This window comes from Cervus canadensis, chromosome 12 (assembly GCF_019320065.1).
Source record: "Cervus canadensis isolate Bull #8, Minnesota chromosome 12, ASM1932006v1, whole genome shotgun sequence".
Classification (NCBI taxonomy): domain Eukaryota; kingdom Metazoa; phylum Chordata; class Mammalia; order Artiodactyla; family Cervidae; genus Cervus; species Cervus canadensis.
This window is the reverse complement of record NC_057397.1, coordinates 57,542,206-57,557,978: the sequence shown is the minus strand read 5'-3', so window position 1 is coordinate 57,557,978 and position 15,773 is coordinate 57,542,206. Positions and strand designations below refer to the sequence as shown.

General features: G+C 35.0%; 1 protein-coding gene across 21 annotated transcripts in view; it reads left to right on the top strand.

Moving 5' to 3' along the window:
• The window catches only part of RIMS2 (regulating synaptic membrane exocytosis 2), a 586,517-nt gene that overhangs the window by 109,486 nt on the left and 461,258 nt on the right, over nt 1-15,773 (top strand). For all 21 annotated transcript variants that reach the window (XM_043483862.1, XM_043483859.1, XM_043483855.1 and 18 more), the window contains one exon: nt 11,775-11,985. In XM_043483862.1, the coding sequence (XP_043339797.1) occupies nt 11,775-11,985 (211 nt within the window). The remainder of the gene's footprint in view (nt 1-11,774; nt 11,986-15,773) is intronic.

Sequence of the window (15,773 nt, the reverse complement as noted above, 5' to 3'; positions counted from 1 at the left end):
AGTATTCCTGCCTGGAGAATCCCATGGACAGAGGAGCCTGGGGGGCTATAGTCCATGGGGTTGCAAAAGAGTCAGCCACAACTGAAGTGATTGAACCCACACAGTAATATCAACTGCAGTTAGTTTTCGTTTGATTCTCATTTATTGCAATGAGGTGGAAATTTCTGAATGCCAAAAGATAAAAACTTGCCAAAAGAATGCTGCTGTAGCAAAGACAACTCCAGTCCCCACTCTTAGTACTCTTGGTTTATCTGAAACTGCTGTAATGATTTGAGATCAGGATCTAATTTGTACAGTACTGAAAGTTAAGGTTAATAACGTGAAGAAAATTCAAATACAGAAGTATCCTCTCACAGGAAGGAATTAATGGTATATAGTGTTTGAAGGAGTACCTATACAATTTTGTCAGTGGGATTACAAGGAGAATTTTTGCATTCTCCTAGGTGGCAGGAGCCTGGCGGGCTACAGTCCCTGGGGTTGCAAAGAGTCAGACACAATTGAGGCTGCACATACGCAGGTGGAAGTGAAAGGAGATTAAAAATGGGTTAACAGTGAAAGTATATGAAAACGTACTGATACACCCTTATTTGAACATTAGAGATTCCAAGGAACAATAATAAATAAGACAAACAGTTAACAAAGTAATTTTTAAAAGGAGGAACAGAGATACTAGAAAATCATTCTTCTGTTCTTGGAGGGAAGCTGTCTATTTTGGTGTGTTATCTGCTTGATCCAAGAGTTGGTTAGCTCTTTCTCTCTCAAAGACTATTTATTTCTGGGAGATTCTTAAGACTCTTTTATTTAAGGTCTCTTGACAGAGCAGATTTCCAACAGTTCATGCAAAATTGTTTATGTCTTTTTAGCTGTGAAACATGAATCTAAGGATCAACATTTTTGAGGCTTTTGCTGAAGTGCTAGTTGTTAATGTGACTTACTACAGTCTTTTCCATCATAACCCTGAGGTAGTTTTTCTCTCCTTTCTCTTCAGAAGATGAAATCTGTAGATTTCATGTCATAGACTATCCCTTAGAAGGATGTTTTGGAAATCTTGCTTATACCCGTTGTTAATAAGACTAAGTGTATAACCTGATCCCTTTGCTTAATCATGTTAACTTGCAGTAGGGCTGATTTTAGGGTCAAAAGTGAAATTTCTTATTGCGTGGGCAGCTTATTATTACATTATAAGAGAAAGCTGATGGATCTGCCTCAAAATTGATTTTTATTATTTTGAAGGCTACTGACAATGGAAATTGAAGGGTCATTGAAAGTATTAATTTTACTTAAAAACCTGGAGAAGGCAATGGCAACCCACTCCAGTACTCTTGCCTGGAGAATCTCATGGATGGGGGAGCCTGGTGGGTTACAGTCCGTGGGGTCCCCAAGAGTCGGACACGACTGAGTGACTTCACTTTCACTTACTTAAAAAATTCCACTTGTATTTTTCTAATTTTTCTGAAGATTGAGGATGATATGGACAAAGATGTTCTCTTGTAAGCTACTGGTGCTTGACTGGTGAAAGCAGTTGACACGAACTTGTGACATAGTGAAAGCAGTTTCTGCACATAAATATGTTTCCAGGTCCAACATAGGTATTCTTCAACCTGAGTGGTCTAAAATTGACTACGTCTGTCATGTACCTTAGGTTAGAACTGCCTTAAATTCCTTTTGGCTCGAGAAAAAAAAACAGGGATCAGTAAATAAAGAAAAATGATGATGATAGATCACTTGCTCAGACAGTGCATTTAGAAAAATTGATAAAAGTACCAAAGTGCTTATTGCCAAGTAAAATTTTTATTAAAACATAGTATATGTAATGATAAGTGCACAGTTTGAAAATATACAGCTCACTGAATTGCCAGACAGTGAATATATTTGGAAACCATCACTGAACGCAAAAAGCAGAACATTACCATACTTCCAGGATCTCTTTCTCATGCTCTCTTCCAGGGAGGGCTCTCTCCCACCTCTGGGAGTGACTTTTAACTTGAATTTTTTTAATACCACATAATATTTTGTCTATTTATATTTAGACTTCAAACAAATAGAATCATATGGTATATTGTGTCTATAATATTTTGTTTAATGTGTTTGTAAGATCCAATCATATGATTGCATCTAGTTGTATTTCATTCATTCTCATGACTGTATGTATGGCACTCTAGTATTTCAATATATTGCAATTTATTTATGTTTTACTATTTCTGTGCACTGGGGTTATTTTCAACTTTTGGCTATGAGTAGTATAATAATATAAGTAGTATAATGCTTATAGTATAATACTATAATAATACTATAATACTACTATAATACTATAATACTTATAATACTTATAAGTAGTATAATAATTCTGATGCCATTATTTCTCATTATTTGGAAAATTTTGCAGTTATTTGGAACAGTGAAGTACTTCAGCTGTTTAAAACTATTTTCAAACATTAAGTCTAGTTACTATGTCTGTACTATGTATGGACATAGTCTCTAGTTTCCCTTATTTATTTGATGATACTATAGGTACTGTTTCTTTCTGTGCCCTACTGTTTGAATTTCAGTGCCTCTGTATCTGGCCAAGAAAGAGAGAAAGACATTCCAGGCAGAGGAACAGGATGGTATGATCAGATCTGTGTTTTAGAAACATATTACATTTGTAATAGTTGCTTAGGCAGCTATTTAGAAATTCAGAGGAGGGACTTGGTATGTGACTGGGATGGCCAGCTGTATGACATATGTTTTTATTCTTTTATTATAAAAAGACATTAGTCCTTTCTCTCAGCTGATTAGTAAAGCAGTGACTTTCATACTTTTTTTTTTAAAAAGCTTCCATTCATAAAAAATATATTTTGCTCTGTAACCCAGTATACACATACCTACATACATATATATATAATAGAAGTAAGATTTATAAGAAATAGTGCACTCTTTCCAATGCTTTGATCTAGTTCATTAAACTGTGAGTCCTGGCTTGCTAAATTTATTTTATGTCCTTGTATTGGGTTGCACTCTGCTGTTTGAAAAGCACTCTGTAATGTGTGTGACTGCATGTAATGATTACATTCTATAACTGTATGCCATGAGCTTATAGAAAGCACAACTGAAAACTCATCATCTGACGAAAGTCAGTGTTACATAAATCATGGAAACCCCCCCAAAAGATGAATGGGAAAACAACAACAGCAACAAAAATCTATGTGACTGGGCATAAAATTACCAGGAACAGCAGGATTACTGGGAACTAACAGATTGAATAATGTCTGTTTCTTAAAGAACTCAAAATGAAGAAATTACTTTTGAAAACATTGAATTCAATGAGTTGCTTTGGTGAGGATGGAGAAAATAGACATGAAAAATTTGGATGAAATAGCTTTTTGAGTTAACAAAGTGGAAAAAACTATTTCTAAATTGATATATCTTTTAAATATTTGTTTGTAAGAAAAGTTTTAAATTAAATATGAGTATTATCTTTGACTCTTTATATCAGGGATCTATAAAATATGACCTGTAGGTCAAATCCTGCCCATTGCCTGTTTCTGTAAATAAACTTTTATTGGAACACAGTCAAGCTCATTTATTTGTTTGCTTTTCTGTGACTATTCTCACATCTCTTTGGCAAAGTTGAGTAACTGTGACAGATCCACAAGGCCTACAATATCTACCATCTGGAAATTACGTATTTACCATTATATTTATATTTATAAGCTTAAATATATGTTTATATTCTTAAGATCTTTTATACCTTTCATTATATTTGGAGTTTGGATTCTAACAATGTTGTTTTGGAGTAGGAACAAACCAAAAACCAATGAAACAAAATATAGACTCTGTAAATAGACCATTGCACATGTAGAAACTAAGTATATGATAGACTGCTATTACAAATCAGTGGAAGAAAGGGTGGGCTATTTAATGGTACCGGGAAAATAGACTATGTGAAAAAGATTGAAATCAAATTCTTGAATCATATTACATATAAAAATAAACTTTAGATCGATTAAAAGCCTAAATGTGGGAGGCAAAATTATAAAGATCCTAAAAGAAATTATAGAATTTTTTTTGTGACTGACTTAGGGGTAAGTAAGAATTTTTTTTATAGCCAGCCATCAAAACCACAAACCATACAGGGGGAAGCTGATGTATTGGAATGCATCAAAATTAAAGAATTCTGCTTAACAAAGAATTAGCAGTTATTTGTCAGACTAGAACTTTTGCTATGCTCAATTTATAAAGAATTAGCATACAGGCTATACAAAGTTCTTCTACAAATCAGCAAAACAAACAAAAAAGGCCCCCAGGGAATCCAGTAGAGTTTTGGTAAAGGATGGCATGAGTAGGTAGTTTATAGGTGAGGCAGTCCAACTGGTGGCTGAACTTCATTAGGAGTCAGAAAAACATGAACTAAAAAAAATGAAACATTTCATATACCCAAGCTGTACAATTTTGTAAGTTGAATAATATCACACATTGGCAAGGATAAGAGAAAACTGGGACCGTCATACCCTGCTTGCAGTTGTGCTGAGTTAAGCCATTTGAGAAGGAAGTTTAGAAGTATTTACTGAACTTGAGTATATCTATTATATTCTTGCATACATGTCTCAGAGAAAAACATGTATGTGTTTGTAAATATGTCATTACAGAAATATTATAACTTATTGGAAATACTGGGTTGGCCAAAAAGTTCATTCATCTGTGAGATGTTATGGAAAAACCCAAACGAATTTTTTGGCTGACAAAATATTACAGAGCAGCGGTCCCCATCATTTTTCAGCACTAGGGACTGGTTTTGTGGAAGACAATTTTTCCATGGACTGGGTGGTGGGGGGATGGTTTTGCGAGATTCAAGCACATTACATTTATTGTGCACTTTATTTCTATTTTGTGGCAGTCTCATGATATTCTCCCTGGAGAAGGAAATGGCAACCCACTCCAGTCTTCTTGCCTGGAAAATCGCATGGATGGAGGAGCCTGGCAGGCTACAGTCCACGGGGTCTCAAAGAGTCGGACACAACTGAGCAACTTCACTTCACTCATGATTTTCTACCTTGACTTTTGGGTTCCAGTTCATGCTCCTATGAGGGTCAGTGTCACCTCTGATCTGGTAGGAGGTGGAGTCCAGACAGTAATGCAACCGTGGGGAGCACTGTGAATTCATGTTTGTTTCAGGCATACAGCACAGTGATTCAGTTATGCATACTAGGTTTATTCTCTTTTAGAATAAAGTGCTAACTTTTAAAAAATAAAAGGATGAAGAAAATGTAAATAGGGAAAATTATATCTCCATTCAAGTGTGAGCTTCTAGTGGTTAGCACTCTGATTCTACAGCTGAATTTGGATCTGGCTTTACTTACTAGCAGTGTGACTTTAAGTAAAAATAGCCTCTCTGTAGAATAGGAATAATAGTAGAATATTTATAATAATACCTATGTATCTGATACAAAATAAGCCACAGGCATATTGGCTATAGTCTATTTAGATTTTGCTAGAAAAATTTAAAGACTGGTTCCTGAGGGAAGGGAAGTCACATTGGGGAAGGGGAAAACAATTAATTAAAATGGAAGCCAAGCATGAATCAGCGAAGCCAACCTCATGATCAACTCTATTTTGGATACCTAAGGTTTAAAAAGAGAGAAAGAAAAAAAGGCATGTGTTGCAATCTATTCTGGGAGGAGGCAGGAGGATGTATAAAATACATCCTCTAATGAGATGCACCATAGTGAGTCTAAAGGATGAGTAGCTTTAGCAGAAAGAAGGGAAAGAAGTAGTGCAAAAAATGAGGTTGAAGAGGTGAATGTGTGGGCGAACGTTAAGACTTTGTAAGACTTGATAAGAAGTTTTTTCGTTTTCTTGAAAGCAATCAGAAGCCATTAGAGTATTTTAAGCAGTGAGATGACAAGATACTTTTTCTATAGTATGCAGAAGGGGAGAAGTATGAATGTGAGTAGCCAGCCAGGAGGCCAGGTGGGCGTTGATGATAACAAGGCCTATAGTGTTGACCGTGGATATAGAGACGAGTGGAAGGATTTAGGACACATTTAAGAAGTCAAATTGAAAGGACTTCATGATAGATTAATTATGCATTTGAAGGAGAAGGGTATTTCTAGAATAATTCTATATTTCAGGCCTGCATGATTAAATGGTGTCACAGTTTATTGAAATAGAAAATACTGGAAGGGAATTTGACTTAATAGAAAAATTATGAATTCACATTGATATGCACTGAAATTCAAGTGGTGTCGAGACTTTCTAATACAGATGTGAAGTAGGCAATTGAATATTGAAGCTCAGAGGAGAAGTCTGAGCTGAGGATTTACATTTTTATGTAGGAGAAAAGTGAAGTCAGGCATGGGTAACACTGCCTAAGAAGACACAGAATTAAAAGAGAAGAGAGGGCTGAGTCTTGACTTTCAAAGGAAAAAGAGCATGAAAGGCTAGAGAAATAAGAAAACCAGAAAAATATATTGAAAGCCAAGTGGGCAGTGAACATAATTTCAAGTACTGTTGAGAACCCAGTAAGAGGGAGACTAAAAAATTTGTCCATTAGTTTTAGGTACAGGGAGGCCATTGGTAAACTTTGTGAGGATTAAGAAGTAGACTGGAAACCAGATTAGGTTGGTTGAAGAGTGACTGGGGTGAGGAAGCAGAGATAGAATTTGGCCTATGTATAAATGGGAAGGGGAAAAATGATCTCTTTGGCAAGGAACATGATTGAGCTCTTGAATCTGCTTGTACACCATCGCTTCTACATATGGTAGTTTCTCATTTTATAGGACTGGAAGTATGACTACCAAAAAAAAAAAAAAAAACCTCTCTAAAAGTCCTCTCTTACCTCCTCAAACTATTGTAGATTAGTCCTATCTGAACTTTTGACTTCTCTCTCTCTCTGCTCCCTACAACAGGAAAGATTTGATCCCATCCCACAGCCCCAATAATGCTACAGTCTCAGGGACTGAGTTCAGTTCTTACAGTTCTTATTGTAAGAGCCATTTCAATAGCTCTAATCTAGCACTTTGGGATACATAATTCCTGATTTCTCTGCTTATGTTACTGGCCTTCTCCCTGTGCGTGAAAACTGGGGTGTTTGTTCCCCTCGAGGCCCTATGTAGCACAGTTTGCTTCACTGGGTTTCTACTTTTTGTTCCAATGTAACTTGACTTGGTAACTTGCCTAGTACTCCAGTGCCTCTAGAACTAAAACAAAGCATTTGCTCTAATTTTCTTCTTCTTTCTCTTTCTCCCATAGAGGTTCAGCCAAATAATGAAAGACCATGTCAGAGATCATAAGTGTATAAACAGATATACAGTAGACATGTATAGTCGCCTCACACATAGAAAGATGATTCTTCCAAATGGTGGGAGAAGCTCTGATGCAGAGCTCATTCATGGTCCACTTAAAATCATGCTTGTTCTTGTACATGTTTTATGAACTTAGGTCTCTTGTAGTGATGCTTATTTTGTGTTACTAGAGATTCACTTAAACCTGGTGAAAGACCATCAGGGAAAAATAGGATGTTACCTAAAGTTATAGGAAAAAAAAAAGTGGCATAGCTATTTGAGTTTATTAATATTAGGCATGAAAATGGAAATATACTTTTGTGGTTGCAGAGATAAAAGGACTTATATGGCTGTATTTTTAATTTACCTCCTGACTTTAGGTTGGGGGCTTCCCATGTTGTGCAGTGGTAAAGAATCCACCTGCCAATGCAAGACGTGCAAGAGATGTGGGTCCAATCCCTGGGTCAGGAAGATACCCTGGATTAGGAAATGGCAACCTGCTACTGTATTCTTGCCTGGAAAATTCCATGGACAGAGAAGCCTGGCAGGCTACAGTCCATGGGGTTGCAAAGAGTCGGACATGGCTGAGCTACTGACCACACACACTGATTATAGGTTAGCAGTTTGAAACTGTTTTTTAAAAGTCAAACTTATTTGAGGTTATATTTATTACCAGTAAAATTCATTCCTTTGAGGCATACACTTCAGTGAATTCTAGAAACCATACACAGTAATATCTACTACCATAATCAAGACATAGGCTATTTTCCTCACCACCAAACGTTCCTTGCTCCCATTTGTAGTCAGTTCCCTTGCTCTACTCCACTCCCTAGCAACCACTGATCTGATTTCTGTCCTTATAATTTTGTCTTTTTCAGAATGTTACATAAATTAAATCATATAATATAAAATTGGACAATATGTGATCCACAGGCCACATCTGGCCCACTGCGTATTTCTGTATAACCAGTGAATGGCTTTTACATTTAAAAAATGTTGAAAAAAATTGTTTTTTAATAATAATATTTTGAGATTATAAAAATGACATAAAATTCAAGATTCAGCATCCATAAATAATATTTTATTTGAGCATAGCTATATGCATTCATTTACATATTGTCTTTGGCAGGTTTCTGGTTCATGCTTTTTAAATTCTGTTGAAGGTCTAGAACCTATACCTTGTCTAACTAAGGAGTCTTTGTTGAACTCAAGGCCACACTTTTCTTCAATGTTTTCATCTACAAGTTTTATACTTTTAGTCATTTTATTTAGTTCTGTAGTCTATTGTTTACAGTTTTGTAATACATTTAGTTAATTTTCATATAGGTATGAGGTATGGGTTGAGGTTTATTTTTTTACACAATGGATTTCCACACATGGATTTTCAGTTGTTTTAAAGGACTATTCTTTATTGTTGAGTACCTAGGCATCTTTTTAAAAAAGTAGTGACTGTTTAAGTATGGGACTGTTCAGGACTCTGTTTTATTCTATGTATGTTTATGCTTTACCAATATTTGATTACTCCTGTAGTTTTTATAGTGAGTCTTGAAATTAGGTAGTGTGAGTTTTTCAGTCTTTTTCTTTTTCAAAATTTGTTGCCTAATTTGAGAGTTTTGCTTTTCCATACAAATTTTAGATTTAGCTTGTCAATTTGTTTAAAGAATTCTTGCTGAGATTGTGATTTGAGATGACATTGAATCAATTTGTAGAGAATTGATATCTTAACAGTACTGAAGCGTCTTATGATCAATATAGAATATTTCTCCTATTAACTAGATCTCTTTTGATTCTTATTATTAATATTTTATAGTTCTTACCAAAGAAAGTCTGCTCATGTTTTGCTAGATTAATACCTTAGTCTTTTCTTTCTTTTATTTTTGATGCCATTGCATACTACTTTTATTTATTTTTTCCATTTATTTTTATTAGTTTGAGGCTAATTACTTTACAATATTGTAGTGGTTTTTGCCATACATTGACATGAATCAACCATGGATTTACATGTGTTCCCCATCCCAATCCCCCCTCCCTGCATACTACGTAGAAATTTTTTATTTCCAACTGTCTATTGCTAGTATACAAAAATGCAATTGTTTTTTGAATATCGAGCATGTATCTTGTGACCTTGCTAGACTCATCTATTATAGGAGTTTTTTTTTTTTATAGTTTCTTTGGGACTTTATACATAGACAATTATGCCATCTGCTCAGTTTAAAAATATTCCTTTCTAACCTCTATGGTTTAATTTTTATTTTTTTTCTTGCTTTAATGCATTAGCTAGGATTTCCAGTCCGGTGTTGATTAGGAGTAGTGAGAGACAACACCTTGCTTTGTTCTTGATTTTAGGGGGAAAGCACTCAGTATTTCAAATACAGTATGATGTTAGCTGTAGACCCTTTTGTGGATACTGTTATTGAGTTAAGGAAGTTTCTGTCTATTCCTAGTTTGCTGATTCAGGTGCTTTCTCAGCGTATTTTGACATAATCATATATTCTTTCCCTTTGTTGTTGTTAGTTGCTAAGTCATGTCCGACTCTTTGCGACTCTATGGACTGTGACCCACCAGACTCCACTGTTTATGGGATTTCCTAGGCAAGAATACTGGAGTGGGTTGGCATTTCCTTCAGAGAATCTTCCTGACCCAGGGATCAAACATGCGTCTCCTGCATTACAGGCGAATGTTTTAGCGCTGAGTCACTGGGGTGTGAAATCACTAGTCAAGTCAGGGGCTCAGATAGGTTTGGATTGTGTCATCATCTTTAGGGCACTGCTGTTTTCAGATTTCTCTAACAGTGAGCTCCTGTTGCTTTTTGCTTGGGGTGAATGCAGGAGTTCTGTAAGTTTGTGTTTTTTTTTGTTTGTTTTTTTATGTTTTGCTACCCCTTCAGCTATTCTTACCCACTTACGTCACAGAGGGAGAGCGCCTCTCTCCGTGTTCTTGCCCATTCCCCAGCAGCAGAATACTGGTGCTTATTTCTTGATACTCGGCTTGTGATAGGGTTGGGGTGTTCTGTTCTGTGTTTTCCATCTTCCATCTTTAACAGGCTCTGTCTACGAGGGCCTCAGGGATGAGGCCTGCTCAGAGTTCTTATTCCCTTTTTCCCAAGTAAGGAAGTTGGCTTGGTATCATCTCTGAATGGTTTAGGGCAGGAGTTTCTACCTCTCCCTCTGTGATAAAAGCCTTTGATCTGTGGGTAAGATCTTGGCTGAAGATGATTTCCTGTCCCTCCTTCCTGAGAAGAGGGCTTTTCCCCTCCCACGCTTTTCCCTAGCTGCAGTGGATCTTTGCCTTCCTCCTGGGGATGACAGAGTTTACTCCCTTTTCCTGTGGCTTACAGCCTTGGCTTTTTTAGGAGAAACACCTGGGGAATTCCTGTGTTCTAGCAGCCGCTAGTCAGTCACTTCTGTTATATTTGTACATGTGCACCCCAAAGGTTCTTTAAATGTCCGTACGTCCTGCTCTCATTCTTCCTCATGAATAACCAGTATGTGGAAGCGTGCTTCTGATCCTGGGCCCAGAGCAATTCCAAATTGTCATGTTAGCCCACACTTGACTTAAAATTTGTTAGATAAAATTTCAGTGAATTTCCTCTTAACTGTCTGGTGGCCACCTCTTTCTCCTAGGCTCTGCCAAAGGTGAAATAGTGTGTCCCATTGTTCTTTGGAAGGGTTTGTCTTGGAGTTCAGATTATTTGCTTGTCTTATAACCCTCAACTCTCTGATGGGATCAAGAGAAGTTATGCTTTTGTAGATTATTTAGCCTTTTATCCTTTTTAGGATGAGAGTGACATTTGCAGCTTTGTAAATCCTAAGCATTAGTTCTGACTAGAAACTTTGATTTGTAAATCAAAATTATAGTTTTAATCATTTAAAATTTTATAAAGATAATAGTAAAAGTTTTATTATTATTTATTTTTAACTAGAATCAGTAAAGGCCTTACTTTTATTTGTACTGCCTTATTTGGTAGACTTCTAATATTTCACAGTGTCTTTGCAGCCAACTAATGTCCAGGCTGTTGAATAGATTTGGATAGTTAGTGAGACCACTCATCCACTGTTTTCCTCTCTGTTTTGATTCTTAATTGCATTCCAGTTGAGATTCTGTCTTGGTGATTTGAAGTTGATAGGTTTTGGTTTCCTTGTGCAAGTTATATCGCTCAGTCTATCTCTGAAGCCAAACTCTTGAAAAATAACATTGTAAATATTTCATTGTATATGATTGAAAACACATTGCAGATAGTTGGTAGAAATTTTACAATTACCTTTCAAAGAAGTATGTTAATTGTACTGTTTATCAAATTAGCATGCATATCAGAAGGTAGAACTAGTTACACTTTTATAATGTTGTGCGCCATAAAAGATGTTATTCTATCAATAGAAAGTTAAATTTTTATTCTTTACTCTCACCTTACGGATTCTTCAGATATAAAATTGTGTCCACAGATTGTGGTAATTATTATTATTTTTTGAGACCATCAGGAAACCAAATTTTTCTTGTCTGTGTTCTCTGCAGAAAACTTCATCAGCAGTTTGAAATGTATAAGGAGCAGGTAAAGAAGTTGGGAGAAGAATCACAGCAGCAGCAAGAACAGAAGGGTGATGCTCCAACCTGTGGCATCTGCCACAAAACCAAGTTCGCTGACGGATGTGGCCATAACTGTTCATATTGCCAAACCAAGTTTTGTGCCCGTTGTGGAGGTCGAGTGTCCTTACGCTCAAACAAGGTACAGGATGAAAGCTGAAATTCCTAATTCTCTCATACTTTAAGCTCATCGTGAATAAAATAGACAACGAAATTAACATTCAGGTTAATCAATGGACAGAAACCTTCCCTAGTGTCTTCAGGTCAGATAAAAAATTAAAAAAACTTTCCTCTGAATTAAAGAGGCATTTATCTCATTGTGTTTGTTCTTTAGCTTATGATCTTTTAGACTCATAGGATCTTAGACTTTCAAAGATGAAGAGAATTTAGAGATCAGTTGGCCTAATGCCTTATTTTATGGATGTAGACAGTTCAGATCCAGAAACACCGGAGTTTATTCTTAAAGTCACACAGTTCGTTACTGTTTGAGTTGTGTCACACCTTTTTCGATTACCTCACATAATTTTATCAACTTGGTAGATCTGCTCTTCTTTTGGCCTATCTTTCCTTTCTTTCTGAAGGAGGCTCTTTCTGGCTTTGAGATTCTGTTTCATAATTTTATAGCTTTTGAGGCTACAATACCCTTTATTTTTGTTTTAACATTAATGAAAAAAATTAGAATATGGAATTTAAAGAAGAAATGTTAAGGCTGTGTTTCACACCTGTTCTAGATTTTTGTAGTTTATTCATCCACTTTAGGAAATATATTAATATTTCCCAAAGAGTTCCATGTCGAAATGAGCAAAAGTAATGTTTTAAATTGTCTCAATAAGTTCTTTATAATTTGAATTTATCTCCTTCTTAGTAGGAGATATTTATCACCCAGTTCTTAGGTAGCTTAAGAATATGAAACTGATGTCTTCACATATATTACTTAGACATAATGGGAATTTGTTACCCTTTGTGGTTTAATTTCTCCATTTTCTCATTGTTTCCCTTTTCTCATTCTTTTGTTTTACCCAGGACTAATAAATTTTCTTTATTTTTCCTTATCTTTCTCCCTGGTTATCTGATTACTTTTCTTTTCCTTGACTAGTTGTGTTGGCTAGAAACTTCAGTATAATTTTGAGTGGAAGTGATCAGAAGAGACATTCCTGCTTTGTTCTCATCTTGTGGAGAAGGCATTCACTATTAAGTATTACGTTAGCTGTCAGCTCTTCATAAATGTTGCTAAAAGTTTTTGTTTGTTTGTTTACCTTAAGAATAGATGTTGAATTCTGTCAAATACTTTTTCTCCATCTATTGAGATTGATTATGCATTTTTGCTTTCTTTGTTAATATGGTGAACTACCTTGATTGATTTTGAAGTGTTAAACCAACTCTATATCTGGAATAAATCCATTTGGTTATGATGAATTATATCTTTTACATGTTAATGAGTTGGATTAGATAAAATTTTGTTTACAGTTTTTGCTTTTGTGTTCATGAGGGTTAATATCTGTAGTTTTCTTTTCTTGTGATGTCTGTCTTTGAGTTTGGTATTAGAGCAATGCTGGCCAGCTAAAATGAATTGGGCAGTATTTCTTTCTCTCCAGTATTTTAGTAGAGTTTCTGTAGAGTTGGTATCATTTATCCTTAATGTTTTATAGATTTTACCAGTGAAGCCATCTGGGCATACAGTTCTATTTGGGGGGGGGGGAAGTTTTTAAGTACAGTTTCAATTTAATAGATATAGGGTTGTTCAGGTTATCTATTTTTTTTTTTTTTCTTGAATGAGCTTTGGTAATTTGTATCTTTCAAAGAATTTGTTTAGTTCCTTGTAAGTTGTTGAATTTATTAGTATCATAGTATTCCATTATCATTCTTTTAATATCTGTATAATTTGTAGTGATGCTACCTCTTTCATTCCCGATATTGGCAATTTGTATCTTCTCTCTTTTTCCCTCTTCAGTCTGACAGATACTTACCTGTTTTATTGATATTATCAAAGAACCAGTTTTTTGTTTTATTGATTTTTTAAATTGTTGATTTCATCTTTGATCTTTATTATTTGTTTTCTGCTGCTCACTGTGGATTTTATTGCCTCTTCTCTCTCCTGGTTTCATAAGGTGGAAGCTGAGGTTATTGCTTGGAGATGTTCCTTCTTTTCTAATACAGGCCTCATGTGCTGTTAACTTCCCCTAAGTACTGCTCCAGTAGCATCTCTCAAATTCTAATATGTTGTCTTTTCATTTTCACTCAGTTGAAACATTTTCTAATTTTACTTTTCTTTTTTAACTTATGAATAACTTAGACGTATGTTATTTATTTTTTAAATATTTGGGGTGGAAGTTTCTAGAGATCTTTCTGTTCATGATTTTTAATTTCATTCTGTTGTGGTCCCAGATATACTTCGTATGCCTTGAGTCCTTTGAAATGTACTGATACTTATTTTATGGCCCAGACTGTGCTTTATTTTGACAAATGTTCTGTGTGTTCTTGAAAAGAGTGTATATTCTGTTATTTTTTGACTGTTTTTAAATGTTCAGTAGGTCAAGTTGTTTGATAGAGTTGTTCAACTCTACTAAATCCTTGTTTATTTTCTACATTTTTTCCCCTACCAATTATTAAAAGACAGGTATTGAAATATGTAACTCTCAGTTTTACCAACTTTGTCTTTATATGTTTTAAAGTTCTGTTTTTAGTTGCATAAACAGGATTATTACATCCTATGAAATAATTGGCCCCTTTATGATTGTTAAATGACTTTCTTTATTCCTGGAAATATTCTTGGCTCTGAAATATTCTGTTTTATCTGATCTTACTGTAACCATTCCAACTTTCTATTGGGTAGTAGTAACATTGTTTATGTTTTCCCTTCTTGCCCAAGTGAGACTAAGCTTAAATCCCGGTTTTATTATTTACTAGTTCTGTGACCTTGTATAAAATGCTTAGTCTCTCTGCCTCAGCTTCTTCACCTGTAAATAGAAGTAATAATAGTACCTATCTTACAAGGCTATTGTGAGGACAAAATGAGTTAATATTTATGCAACACTTAGACATGTACACTGAGTGCTTTTAAAATGCTTTGCAGTAATTTCTATAGTATTGCTTCTTACCTAACAGGGATGTCAGGTAGATGTTTTCTTATTCAATTAAATGATCATATTTTATATTGGGTTAGTATGTTCCTTGTTGCATACCTAAACTGATTCCATCATTGTGAATATATATGTAAAATATATAAGGTAATTCTAATCTTTAATCTTTGAATTGACCATTTAGTCTTTTTTTAAAACACAGACTAAGTGTAAAACTGAAGTAAATATTCAGATGATTTAATTGAAGATTCATTTGTAGTCATTTAAAAATATCCAAATTTTCCATATGTTTAAAATTAAACTACTGCTCCACAGCTGGTTATTTTTTATTTTTCACATGAGATTTTAATGTCTTAAGGACCTTCCTTGATAATATTTCATATTTATACATTACCTTTGTTTTTCAAGCAACTCAATTCTAGTTTGATTAAAATCATTTTTGACAAATGTGGTGAAACTTTAAATTGTGTTACTAAAATATGATTAGAAGAGATTGCTAGTCCTTTTGTTTTGAACTTCTTTTCCTTGGAGGCTTGCCAGTTCAAAGAGAAGAGGCATTTTGATTAGGGGTCATTATTCTCACTTTTCCTTTTTCCTTTAACAATTTCCTTGGGAGATTTTATTCACTTTCATAGCTTCAGATTCTGTTATATGCTAATGATTTACAGATGTGATTTCACTAGCCGGATTATTCTTTTGAGCTACAGGTCTGTCTATGTAGCTGCCTGCTGAAAATCGATGCTTAGATGAATTAATAGTCACCTCATATTCACCTCTTCTATACTTGAATTCATTATTTTCCACCAAATCTGCTTCTCATGTGTTTTTTCTTTCAAGGAATTGCCTTCTT